General features: G+C 43.4%; 1 protein-coding gene across 2 annotated transcripts in view; it reads right to left on the bottom strand.

The window, feature by feature from the left end:
* Nucleotides 1–9,344: 9,344 nt before the first annotated feature.
* The window catches only part of HERC4 (HECT and RLD domain containing E3 ubiquitin protein ligase 4), a 152,460-nt gene continuing 147,315 nt past the window's right edge, over nt 9,345–14,489 (bottom strand). For both annotated transcript variants that reach the window (XM_069753442.1, XM_069753443.1), the window contains 3 exons: nt 13,743–13,926; nt 10,886–10,988; nt 9,345–9,881 (listed from right to left, as the gene is read on the bottom strand). In XM_069753442.1, coding sequence (XP_069609543.1) covers nt 9,673–9,881; nt 10,886–10,988; nt 13,743–13,926 — 496 coding nt within the window. In that variant the 3' untranslated portion in view covers nt 9,345–9,672. The remainder of the gene's footprint in view (nt 9,882–10,885; nt 10,989–13,742; nt 13,927–14,489) is intronic.

Raw genomic sequence — 14,489 nt, 5'->3', positions numbered from 1 at the left:
TACCTTCAAAAATATTTTAGCCCCTTCAGATGGATTTACATCGTGGGACATTACAGATCTTCGGAAGGTATGTATATTGTTGGTTTATTATTTTTACTTTGTTACAGAGCGAGGGTCTTCAGATGGATTGAGCGTAGAATAAAATATTACAACAACCTTTGTTTTTATTTCATTAAAATACTTTTTAATAATGTGTTTGTTTTTTTAACCCTTTACTACTATTGGATTAATAATGATTAGGTGTCATAATGGACGCCTCTCCATTATTAATTTGGCTTAATGTCACCTTACAATAGCAAGGTGGCATTAACCCTTCATTACCCCATATCCCACCGCTACATGGGAATGGAAAGAGAGTGGCCAAGTGCCAGAATGGGCGCATCTTCCAGATGTGCCTTTACTGGGGTGGCTGGGGGCAGATGTTTTTAGCCAGGGGGGGTGGGGGAGGGCAATAACCATGGACCCTCTCCAGGCTATTAATATCTGCCCTCAGTCACTGGCTTTCCTACTCTGGCGGAGAAAATTGCGCGGGAGCCCACGCCAATTTTTCCCGCCATTTAACCCTTTAATTTAATAGCTAGAACGACCAAATTTTGCATATACACACTACGAACATTAGTAGTGTGGAATATGCAAAAAAAATGGGGATATGAGATGGTTTACTGCATGTAAACCATGTCTCATATCATGTCGGGTTTAGGAAGGAGATAGCAAAAGCCGGCAATTGAATTACCGGCTTTAAAGCTATCTCGCGCTGTATGAAATAATAATATATATACATATATGTGTCTCACTGACATACATAAATATATATACACCTATTCTATGTGTACACATTTATTCTACTGTAAGCTGTCAGTGTGATTTTACTGTACACCGCACTGAATTACCGGCTTTTCTCTCTAACACCGCTGCGTATTTCTCGCAAGTCACACTGCTGGTCCGTGTGTAATCCGTATTTTTCTGGCTTCCATAGACTTTCATTGGCGTTTTTTTTGCGCAATACGGTGACAAACGCAGCATGCTGCGATTTTCTACAGCCGTAGAAAGCCGTATAATACGGATCAGTAAAATACGGCAGATAGGAGCAGGGGCATAGAGAATAATTGGGCCGTGTGTAATGCGTGTTTTACAGACGTATTTTATGCGCTCATACGTCCGTAAAACTCGCTAGTGTGACGCCGGCCTTACTCTTTCTTTTCCCTCCTTTAACCTTCTGTTTATGTATCAGAGGGTCATATATCTTTCTTGACCATCTTTCTGGATTACGGAGATGCTCTTAGGGGGGTTATAAGCTTTATTTACTTAATCATTATTATTATTTTACTATATTTTGTGAGTCTGCAGGCCTTATCCTGTTGTGCCATTTTTGTCTTTGGTACCACGTTTGGATTTTGTCATCACATTTGCTGCTGTTTGTTAATTTGCAGGATTATCCTGGTGAGCTCTGGTTACCATCCTGAGTAGCTTAGTGTGTTTTATCATAACACTCTCCCGATGTACATAGTGGAGGAACGTCTCTGTGTGTGTGAGGGGCACTTATAAGGACCTCCACACTATTGTTCATTTGTTAACCTTGTGATTTTTTTAATTCTTTTTAACTTGTTTGTGGCTTGTCTAACTTTAATTGTCTTAATAAAACTAATATTTGTTATATTGTTTGTGGTGATTTTTACCTTTCTTCTCTTTGGTCACACATTTTTTAGCATGTGGTTGGTGATCCCATATATTACCATTAGTAGTGCCCTCAGGTTTTTTTTTGTCTCTATTGGATTGTTATGATATGGTGCTGACATGGGTACAGCCTTGTTTGCCTACCGATTGATTGCTCTCGGCCCATCGGAGAATAAGAGGTACCTCGGCCATGGTCGCCTGGCCCCGGGTACCTCCTAGATGATTGTCGTACGGCACAGCCGTGGCATTATCCGATTGAATTCGGATGAGGTGACCCGTCAGAAGGCAGTGGACCTGCTGTAGGACTAGCTGTACCGCTCGGATCCCCAGAACAAGGATTGGGAGACTGGATTCCAGAGATGAACGGATGGCCTTGAGCAGTGTGGAGCCTGTATAACCTTCAGAAAACAAGAGGAGCGAAGGGAACTGCTTCCATTGCTGCCACCATTTTTCCTCAGAACCCTTATAGCAAATCGAATGGAATGAGGGGATGAATAACCAAGTGTGCGAGCTCCCTGTTGAGGGGTCAAGGATCATCCTCAAAAAGGATATCTGCTGGGCTGGAAATGAGGAAGACTTATCTAAGTTTATCTGCCAGCCCAGGTGAGAAAGGGTATAGCAAGTGATATAGTCTGACTCAGCGCAGTCCTAGAAGGACAGCTATAAAGTCGACCGGATAGGGCAGGACGAACATGCCCGAGGGTGCAAGATAGACAAGACAGCTGCCATGACCCTTGTGAACCCTCTGGGAGCGGTAGCAAGGCCGACGGGCAGGTCATGACCTGAAAATGCTATTCGTGAATGGGAAAAAAAAAAAAAAAATCGGAATGTGGAGGTAAACATCCCGAATGTTGAGAAAGGATCGATCTTACTTTTCCATCCCCTTTTTGGGACCAAGATCCCTCAGATCCAGACTGTTTTGGGCAACCCTTCCACTACTGGTTGGGTTTATAGGAAACATGCGATCCTTTGTTACGTGGGAAACGCTCCCAAATTCTCACCGAATAACTGACCACTCTGGTAAGGGAGTGATGGCAGGTTTTTTGAACGCAGAGTACGATTCCATTCTCTGATCCATAATGCCCTTCTGAATGTAGTGGCATTCGCTGCTGACAGTGCCGCGCAACTAGCCACATCCAAGAGGCGTGAACCACAATCTCCAGCTCAAAAGATTTGATTGGCCAGCTGTAGTGTCTTCGGGAAAAGGTTACTGTTGTGAATCAAAGTAGTTAAGGTCCCCAGCCAGGAAACCATTGCTCTAGCAACCCATGCGGCGGCTAAGGAAGGGTAGAGTGCTGAACCCGAGGCCGCAAAACAGAATGAACCAGATTTGCTATCTGACAGTCCGTGGTGTTTTTAATTGATGACCCATTGGGCATGGATACTGGTAGGCATAACACAGGAGATTCTACCAAGTTAAGTTGTCAAGTGGCAGAATGTGCGGCTGCATCCAGCAGGTCAGGAAAAAAAAGTCTCTTGCTATCGCCGCTCTTTTTACGGTGCAGAGTTAAATGAAGAACCCTCGATCCACCATTCGCTTAACAGGGAAGTGTAGAAGGATCTTCCGCCTTCTTGCATCATCTGCTAAATAGTGGTGATGCAGGGGCTGCTCAGATGCGAAAAGGGTGCCACTGTACATCCACGGAGTTCAGGTCCCTGGGTGGACAGAGCTGATTGTCCAGTGTTAGCCATGGCTGCAGAAGAGGATACATGGAGGTGACACTCCATGTGCTTGTCTGTTGATGGTGTAGGGAGATCGATGCCCTTTAAAGGACCCGTCGTCCCTAAAAATTAGACCAGGCTTGGCATCCCACATTGTAGGGGGGTATACGTGGGGGGGGGGGGGGGGGAGATACCCCACGTGTTCACATATTGGCTGAAAAAAAAGATACCGCGCTTGAAGAGGCTTCTGTCCAGTGAATCACTTATCCAGGCGAATCCATCCTTTTCTGAAGCTCTGGCGAGTCAAGATCCAAGGCAATATCCGATCCATATTCAGAGTCTTGTTCTCAGCAAATCATTGGTGAGGGAGGTCAGGGAATGAAGCTCCCGTTTTCTAGATGCCTGTACGTTTCTAGAATACTTGCGGCCCATGCTAGCCGACGGCTCCAATGTAGGAGAGGGACCATCTATATCGGTCCTGCGAGCACTCCGAGCCACAGAGGGTTCAGGGAGGGATTCAATCTCTTGGTCAGAGATGCCATGGATTGCGGCACTGACGAAGCCCACTCAGGGGAACTAGGTACTCTGGGATAAGCTGGGATCGGCGGCGGGCTCCTGAGCTCTTTTGGGGTGACCGGCTTCGGACTGGTCATGTGCCTTGCACCTTCGTCCGGCTGAGAAGGTACAATTGTAACTATTCCGTTTTAAAATTGCAATAACTTTTTTTTTTTTGAAAAGCCGTAGAGGGCTGAAATTTCGTGACATCTCTGCAGTTTTGGTCCAGAATATATTGGCCAAATTTCAATAAAATATATGTGAAGGTACAATTGTACCTCTGCAGCCTGTTAACGTAAAATGATGCAGCCTGACAAAGGTTAAGACCAGGGAATACTGGTCATTCACCTTTAAGACCAGGGAATACTGGTCATGCGCCTTTAAGACCAGGGAAACACTACATGGGGAGAGAGCAGTACTTCTTTACCAGGGTACTGATGTTGCAGTCGTTGTAACCCTTAAATTTAATACCTTCGCCCCTGTGTAAGCCAGCCGGGTGGACCAAGATGGCCACCGGGAGTTGCAGAGGCGGTAAAGTCTTGCAGAGAGCGAGAAGCGCCAATTCGGGGGCGGAGCCACAGCCACAATGTGGGCGGAGCCTTGTGACTTCCATGAATAGGCCCAAGCCAGGGACTAAATTTCTGCAGCCAGCGGGAGCAATACCAGGGGTAGAGGTGAGGGTGCGTTGGTGGTGGCCGAGAAAAAAAACGAGCGCTCCCATGTCAGGTGAGAAGCGCCAGAAAAGTGGGCGGAGCCACCTTGGAGCGCCATAGTGCGGGCACGGCTTCCAGGATGAGGCATACACATCGGCCGAAGCCGGAAGATACATTTTTGCAGCCGGCCGGAGCGTTACCTCAGGGAGGTGGGCCACAGGGAAGTCATGGCTGAGGCTGCCTGTCAGCATGTGAATATCCCACTGCAGAGGCCCACCTCTGACTGGATCCACTCTCCATCAGTGTGCGTCCCGGCATGGAGCCACCGCGGATGACTGGGTTTCAGCGCCGAGGAAAGCGAGCGCACTCTACGGTTCTGCTGCAGGTCAGGTATTGTAGCGTGGACGGTGCAGGGATAAAGGGGTAAACCTCAATCCACCATCCCTTTGTTAGGGAGGTGGAGAGGGACAGTCCACCTCCTTGTACCATCCCGCTTTAACAGTGGTGATGCAGTGGGGGCTGCTCGGACGCCAGAGTGTCTCTGTACATCAACGGAGATCAAGCCCCCTGGTGGACAGGGTCAGTTGTCTGACATTAGGCCTGGCTGCAGAAAAGGATACATGGAGGCGACACTCCATGTGCTCATCTGTTGATGGTGCGGGGAGATCGGTGCCCTTTAAAGGACCCATTTGCCCCTAAAAAAAAAAAAAAAAAAATCAGCTCAGGCATGGCATCCCACGTTGCAGGAGAGATACGGAGAGGCGACACTCTTCGTGCTCGCCTGTTGATGGTTTGGGGAGATCGGAGCCTTGAAAGGATCCATCGCCCCATTCGTCCGTGGAAAAATATCAAAAATCAAAAAGATAATCAAAATTGAAAAGTAAAATAATAAAGAGTTTTGGGTCTGAATAGCAGACCAGTCCGTATGCCTCCTACGGACACTAAGCAAGAACCGGCTCTCTGGGAGCCAGCATGAAGGTGTATACTGCCAGGGAGGAGCTAACTTTCTCTGTAATACTTAGTGCCAGCCTCCTGGTGGCAGCAGCATGCACCCATGGTCTATATCCCCCAATGAGGCAAAGGAGAAATTGATATGTATAAGGATGTTCAAAATTTAAACCTGCGTAACACAAAAAAAAAAATTTCAATGATAGTTGGGCAAAAGTAACAGCCAGAATGTTACATGCCCTTAAACATTGCCAGGGTTTAAAAAGGAACTGGCAATGTAAAATAATGCTATTAAGCTAAATATATGGGGATAATTTGCAAGTTAATAGTGTTGTGACACTGTATGACACCAGCACTGAGAGCCCCGCTGTCAGGAGGAAATTAACTTTTCCTCCCGGCAGGTTCGCCCTTTCAGTCATGGGGCGGCACTGGCACAGTTTCCGTCACCGCCCTGTGTATAGAGAGTGGCAGCTGTGTCATTGTCGGGGGCACAGTTCCATCCACCGCTCTCTATGTGCTAAGCAGTAACAGCAATCATGCTAGCACTACCCCTGTGACTGAAAGTGAGGCTGCCACGAGGGAAAAAAGGTTAATTTCCTCCTGGCAGTGGGGCTCTCAGTGCTGGTGCCGCAGTGTCAGAATGCTATTAACATGCAGATAAGCCCCATAGCTGCAGGTTAATAGCATTACAGTTAGGTCCATATATATTTGGACAGAGACAACATTTTTCTAATTTTGGTTATAGATATTACCACAATGAATTTTAGACAAAACAATTCAGATACAGTTGAAGTTCAGTCTTTCAGCTTTCATTTGAGGGTATCCACATTAAAATTGGATGAAGGGTTTAGGAGTTTCAGCTCCTTAACATGTGCCACCCTGTTTTTAAAGGGACCAAAAGTAATTGGACAGATTCAATAATTTTAACTAAAATGTTCATTTTTAGTACTTGGTTGAAAACCCTTTGTTGGCAATGACTGCCTGAAGTCTTGAACTCATGGACATCACCAGACGCTGTGTTTCCTCCTTTTTGATGCTCTGCCAGGCCTTCACTACTGTGGTTTTCAGTTGCTGTTTGTTTGTGGGCCTTTCTGTCTGAAGTTTAGTCTTTAACAAGTGAAATGCTGCTCAATTGGGTTGAGATCAGGTGACTGACTTGGCCATTCAAGAATATTCCACTTCTTTGCTTTAACAAACTCCTGGGTTGCTTTGGCTTTATGTTTTGGGTCATTGTCCATCTGTAGTATGAAATGACGACCAATCAGTTTTGCTGCATTTGGCTGGATCTGAGCACACAGTATGTCTCTGAATACCTCAGAACTCATTCAGCTGCTTCTGTCCTGTGTCACATCATCAATAATCACTAGTGACCCAGTGCCACTGGCAGCCATGCATGCCCAAGCCATCACACTGCCAACGCTGTGTTTTACAGATGAAGTGGTATGCTTTGGATCAAGAGCTGTACCACGCCTTCGCCATACTTTTCTCTTTCCATCATTCTGGTAGAGGTTGATCTTTGTTTCATCTGTCCAAAGAATGTTCATCCAGAACTGTGCTGGCATTTTTAGATGTTTTTTAGCAAAGTCCAATCTAGCCTTTTTATTCTTGATGCTTATGAATGGCTTGCACCGTGCAGTGAACCCTCTGTATTTACTTTCATGCAGTCTTCTCTTTATGGTAGATTTGGATATTGATACGCCGACCTCCTGGAGTGTGTTGGTCACTTGGTTGGCTGTTGTGAAGGGGTTTCTCTTCACTATGGAGATCATTCTGCGATCATCCACCACTGTTGTCTTCCGTGGGCGCCCAGGTCTTTTTGCCTTGATGAGTTCACCAGTGCTTTCTTTCTTTCTCAGGATGAACCAAACTGTAGATTTTGCCACTCCTAATATTGTAGCAATTTCTCGGATGTTTTTTTTTTCTGTTTTTGCAGCTTAAGGATGGCTTGTTTCACCTGTATGGAGAGCTCCTTTGACCGCATGTTTACTTCACAGCAAAACCTTCCAAATGCAAGCACCACACCTCAAATCAACTCCAGGCCTTTTATCTGCTTAATTGAGAATGATATAATGAAGGGATTGCCCACACCTGTCCATGAAATAGCCTTGGAGTCAATTGTCCAATTACTTATGGTCCCATTAAAAACAGGGTGGCACATGTTAAGGAGCTGAAAATCCTAAACCCTTCATCCAATTTTAATGTGGACACCCTCAAATGAAAGCCGAGAGTCTGAACTTCAACTGCATCTGAATTGTTTTGTTTAAAATTCATTGTGGTAATGTCTGTAACCGAAATTAGAAAAATGTTGTCTTTGTCCAAATATTTATGGACCTAACTGTATTTTACATGACAGGCTCTCTTTAATTATGAAGGTCCAAAATATTTCAGACTAAAGGTACCGTCACACTGAACGATATCGCTAGCGATCCGTGACGTTGCAGCGTCCTGGCTAGCGATATCGTTCAGTTTGACACACAGCAGCGATCAGAATCCTGCTGTGATGTCGTTGGTCGCTGCAGAAAGTCCAGCACTTTATTTCGTCGCTGGACTTCCTGCTGACATCGCTGAATCGGCGTGTGTGACGCCGATTCAGCAATGTCTTCGCTGGTAACCAGGGTAAACATCGGGTTACTAAGCGCGGCCCTGCGCTTAGTAACCCGATGTTTACCCTGCTTACCGGCATAGTTGGTCGCTGGAGAGCTGTCTGTGTGACAGCTCTCCAGCGACCAAACAGCAACGCTGCAGCGATCTGGATCGTTGTCGGTATCGCTGCAGCGTCGCTTAGTGTGACGGTACCTTTAAACTAGGTAAAAGCAGTGCATGTCTCCCATTTAGGCTTCAAGTTAACCAGTTAAAAGGATTTTCCAGCCAAATTAAATATAGCTAAATGAGGTAGGGATATTAGTATTATATAAGTACAGTAAATTATGTATTAGCCCAGGCGCCATACTCTTCAACTAGGTGCTACCTGGTTACCATGCTTCCGATCCTGTGCTTAACAAAGGAAAACATTTTCCTTGTCAACTATGACATAAGCAGTGAGGGGGCTGGCTCCCCATTGCAGACATCAAGGTTTTAGTTTCAAGCACAGAGGCATTTAAAAAAAAAACATAGCTTGAGAAGTAGCTGGGAATGGGGAAACCAGTCATCCGGGGGGCTTCCCGTCAGCTCACACATTACGGCCACACTACAGCAAAGCTTGCACAGTATAGTGCTGCCAGCTTCCATTTCACAGAAAGCCAGTGGAAAGAGAGAAAGCTCAGCTCTGCTGTACTGTGTCAGCTCTGCTGTACTGTGTCAGCTCTGCTGTACTGTGTCAGCTCTGCTGTACTGTGTCAGCTCTGCGGTACTGTGTCAGCTCTGCGGTACTGTGTCAGCTCTGCGGTACTGTGTCAGCTCTGCGGTACTGTGTCAGCTCTGCGGTACTGTGTCAGCTCTGCGGTACTGTGTCAGCTCTGCGGTACTGTGTCAGCTCTGCGGTACTGTGTCAGCTCTGCGGTACTGTGTCAGCTCTGCGGTACTGTGTCAGCTCTGCTGTACTGTGTCAGCTCTGCTGTACTGTGTCAGTTCTGATCTCACTGAAGAGCTGTTTGTGATTACGAGAGAGAAAGTGTCAACCATTCCATATTTCACACTGGTAAGTCCCCATTCATGTAACAAGCTCTGGAGGCAGATGTATCCAGTCCATAGGTCTTAATTGCTCATTTATATATGAAAAAAAAGTGGATTTTTTTTTGGAACAAGACATTGGTTCACAGATATCAAGGTCTCATTTTATTCAACCCTTTAACGTCTAGTGTTGAATACATATGATTTCTGTGATCTGCAGAATATACACAAAACAGAAAACCCTTCAAATCTTAAAGTAAAAACTTTATTTTCACAGAATTCTTTACAATTTGATCAAGGATTATAAACAATATTATTGAATGGAAACACACTAAATAGAGAGAAAATGACCACAAAAATCTGACCAAAGATTTCCTAATAACTTTTAAGATGAGAAGGGACACTCACGTTTATGTACAAGGTGCTGTACACAGAGCCTGTACAGGTCTTTTGTCTTAACTGCAAAAACAGCCTGAAGAAAACTAGAATTATATATAATATTAAATGTCGTCTTGGCATGGCTCAGTTACTCAAGGCTGCGAAGTAAAGTAGAAGTGATGGAAAATCTTTATTATGCAAGGCTGAATCCTTCATAATGGTCAATTGCCTGGATCAGTTTTTCTCGTAGAGTCTCTTTACTGGTATATTTGGGGAGATCCAAAAGATTGAAGCATGTGTGGGCGACTGGTAGGAAACCGTCTCCTCCGCCTGTTGGTTGGATTATAAGTTTTAAACTTTTCATCCCAAGAATGGGTATGCGGTCACTGCCGGTCAGAAACACTGTAAAAAAAAAAAAAAAGTTACACGTGAGGACATGGTAGAAAGGACTGTATTCTGCATTCTGGTAAACTAATCTTTACCTTTATATGCCATTAACATATGAGAAGAAAACTCTTAGAAAAGCGGTGGTCCCAATCAACACTATGCTTACATGTCCTACACTTGTCACATTGGGCCATACATTACGTGAAACTTATCTGCATTACTGGACTCCTATTACCCATTTTTAGCCTGATGTATTAGCAACTTGTAAAATAACAAAGTTTGCTATACTAACCCTCCCCAGGTCCAGAGCTTTATCTCCGCTGCTGCTCCGGTCTCAGTTGATCATCTGAAATGGGAGGTCACAACGACAGCACTGCAGACAATCACTGGGCTCAGCGGATGCAGGCGGTACAAACCACTGAGCTCACTTATTGGCTGAATCACTGTAGACGTGAGCTCACCGCTGCAGCTGACCAACACAGATCAGGACAGGGGTGGAGAGGCAGTGTTTGACCGGGAAGAGCGAGTAACCTGTCTTCCCGCGACTTTAAAAGTCAGTACGTAACCCAATCAAAAGTCTGCATACCTTGTATGTGTATAATAAATAAAATATACATGTATATGTTTTGTAATTGTTTTATCATCTTCTGCCGAATATGTGATGGGATCTTGGATGATTTGCAGACCACAAACCAAGAAAGATTCCTTCTGGTGTAATTCTGGTTGAACGCTGCTGCATTTGGTCATACAACAATCAAAAGAACAAATCATTCATTTGTCAAGGACAATGATCATATTGGCATCCCAGCATTCAGAACCCATGCCATTTATATTTTTCCACTGATGTAGCTGTATGAGGACCTGCTTTTGTTTGCAAACAACTGGATAATGTGGTGATCATACTGGCTTTTATCACCATGAAATTATTATCTTGGTGCCATAATTTATGCTCAATTTATGAAAGTTGCATCACAATAACAAAAGAGCAAAACAAACCAGGAACTTTAAAGCATACTTACATAAAAACTGCTTTTTCTTTTCAAGTGGCAACTCATGGAAAACCTCCCAAAACAGTTTCATAGTCGGGTGGTCTGCCCAGAACTCCCCTTTATATTCAGTATGCTACATAAGACAAACGTTGAAACAAAGCATTAGCACACACTCATCATATGCTCCATTGGAGATGCATTTGCGTATACTTTTCATCATTGCCTTGCCAGATTTTCCTCCCCTTCCTCCAAGAGCCATAACTTTTCATTTTTTTGTTAACATAGCTGTATGAGGGCTTTTTTTTGTGGGACGAGTTGTAGTTTTTTTTTTTTTTTTAAATTGGATGGGGGGTGATGTAGTTTATACACGTTTTACAGGATATTTCTGTTCATCCCCTTTAACGGTCAGTTAGGAGCACCAAAACACTTTCACCATTAGTTGTGTGCACCTCTGACACGTGTAGTCAACGCTGCCATGGTCGACCGACCTGCGAAGCTACCAATTTTATACTCTATTTATATTCATAATTTGCAAATGTTATAGATTAATTTATATCTAGTTGGTATTTCCATGTCTGGCATTTAGACTTCATTATATATTATACTTGCACACGGATATCTGGATGTCGATGTCAGGGATTTTTTCACATTTTACTTGTTTTTCTGGAGCTTTCACATGTGGTTTCTTACTAAATCTACTTACAGGTGTGCACATTGTTTAATGATTGCTTTATACGCTCTCCCCTTTCTCTGCTGCCATATAGATGTCTTTTACTGATGTAGAACCCTTATTTATATATCTAGGCTGTGTAACTCTTTAGCTTATATATTAACGGGCATGAATGTCACCACATCGGGAAAACCCAAAAACAAACAGCAGGTCAATTTCCATGTGGAAACACTTGGCAGCATGTGAGACGGGTAATGCAATGATTTACTTTCTGTTACCACCATCTCACCTTAATCTTTTGGTCCTTCTAAAATACTGAGTAGACCACATAGGACCATGTATTTTTTTAGGGCTTTTTGTGTTTCTCATACTATGCTTGCATCGTAAACACATTTTTTTTTACACTTTTTCAGAATGCCACATTTTTCCACCCAGCATTTTCACTGCAGTTTTGCATTTTCACAAAGTGCCAAGTTCCTACTCTATAGGTATGGGGGCATAACAGGATTCATATCTTAAAATTTGGTTTTGTACTCAAAAATGTGAAAATTGTTATTTTGCTGAAACACCAACAACTTGGTACACTTATATGCAGTTTTTGAAGGAATTCGGCAAGGAGTCTGTTCCAAACATCTTGGAGAAATACAGGCAGATACTTATCTACTTATCCACCATGTAATACTATCAGGGAGGCCCCAGATTTATTCCACAGCAGAACAACGACCCCAAACAGAGCTGAAGTCATTAATAAGTATCTTCCGTGAAAAGAAGAAGAGTCCTGGAAGTGATGATACGGCCCCACAGAGCCCTGGTCTCAACATCAAGTCTGTCTGGGATTACATGAATAGACAGGAGGATTTTCACAAGCGCATCCACAGATGATCTGTGGTTAAAAGGGTATTCCCATCTCCAAGATCCTATCCCAATATGTTGAGATATAATAATAATAATATTATTATTAGCAAATACCTACAATTAGAAATATAGTATAGTTCTTCTGATTCGCCATGTTCCTTTCCTCTTGTGCAGGCAGTGCAGAACCTTAGGTATCCATGGTTACGACCACTGATACAGTGACAGTTAGCATGGATACTCAATGTCTGCCCATGAGAAAAGAGACATAGCGAATCAGAAAAACTATACCACATTTCTAGTTGGAGGCATTTGCTAATAATATTGTTATTACAACATATTGGGATAGGAACTTGGAGATGGCAACTCATCTTTAATTCTTCAAAATGTTTTAAACGGGCTCCCTGCCAAGTTCTTTCAAATACTGTGCATTAAAAGAGGTCTGGATACACATGATGAGAGCATTATACTGCCTCTGTACAAATCCCTAGTTAGACCGCACATGGAGTACTGTGTCCAGTTTTGGGCACCGGTGCTCAGGAAGGATATAATGGAACTAGAGAGAGTACAAAGGAGGGCAACAAAATTAATAAAGGGGATGGGAGAACTACAATACCCAGATAGATTACCGAAATTAGGATTATTTAGTCTAGAAAAAAGACGACTGAGGGACGATCTAATAACCATGTATAAGTATATAAGGGGACAATACAAATATCTCGCTGAGGATCTGTTTATACCAAGGAAGGTGACGGGCACAAGGGGGCATTCTTTGCGTCTGGAGGAGAGGAGGTTTTTCCACCAACATAGAAGAGGATTCTTTACTGTTAGGGCAGTGAGAATCTGGAATTGCTTGCCTGAGGAGGTGGTGATGGCGAACTCAGTCGAGGGGTTCAAGAGAGGCCTGGATGTCTTCCTGGAGCAGAACAATATTGTATCATACAATTATTAGGTTCTGTAGAAGGACGTAGATCTGGGGATTTATTATGATGGAATATATGCTGAACTGGATGGACAAATGTCTTTTTTCGGCCTTACTAACTATGTTACTAACTATGTTAAGTACCTAGAAGAATTGTTGGTCGTGAAGAGAAAGGGTGGAAACACTGAATTATTTGATTTCCATTTCTCTTTTGCTCACTTACTTTCCATCTTGTTAACTTGATAAATAATAAACTATTAACACTTATATTTTTTGAATAATTCCAGAATTTTGTTTCAAAACCTGCCTAAAACTTTGTACGTATGTAAATTAGAAACATAACGGCGGACTGCTTTGTCATAGTCTATAGATGTGCCTTACTTTTTCTCCTGGTATTGTAGAATTTACAATGATACACTGCCAGCAAGACCGTTTTTACCAACCTTCTCCAATTCTTTCCAGTCATAGTTTGTGTTGCCGATAACCATGGCCTGCAGCTCATTTGGTTGGAAGAGCTCTAGGACTCGGCCTCCACACACCTTGTGAAAGCCTGCATAGAATGCATTAAATAAGGCAGCCACTGAATGATTGAACGTGTAGTCCACATAGGCATCTACAAATTCTTGCCTGCAAATTAAAACATAGACCGATGAACGCAACTGGACAGACCAATGGATGTTGTATACCGGCCAGTTCTACCTATGGAGTTATGTTACAGGGAGGCAAATGTTTTTTAAGTAGTCAAATCCTAGCAAATTAGCAAGTGGAAGTGATCCTTAACATCTAATAAGAAAACATACGCACCCACCGCCCCTTGTACAGTCCACTGCTGTAAGAAAGCAATGAAGGCAGTTACAAGGTACATGAGCCTCCAGGTTATGTTCATGGACATTTCATGATTTTGACAAGGAAAGAGCACATTAAGCACCTACAAAATGAGACCCATTTATTTTTCTGCAATGGAGAAAACCACTGTCATTTATATGGTATATAGTAACAGGATGAGCGAAGGGCGCAGTTATAATGCTGCCTGCCTCTGACAACATACCGGTCATCAAAGAAAGCAAAGTATTCTGAATTTAGTCCACTGCTAGAAAATAGGGTCAGCACTACGGTGTCAGATATAAAAAGCAAAACACACAGGTCTTTGCATTAAAAATATGTGATGCTCTGGGTAAATCATTCAACAA

Source organism: Ranitomeya imitator, chromosome 2 (assembly GCF_032444005.1).
Source record: "Ranitomeya imitator isolate aRanImi1 chromosome 2, aRanImi1.pri, whole genome shotgun sequence".
Lineage (NCBI taxonomy): Eukaryota > Metazoa > Chordata > Amphibia > Anura > Dendrobatidae > Ranitomeya > Ranitomeya imitator.
This window is presented reverse-complemented; position numbering and strand designations above follow the sequence as displayed.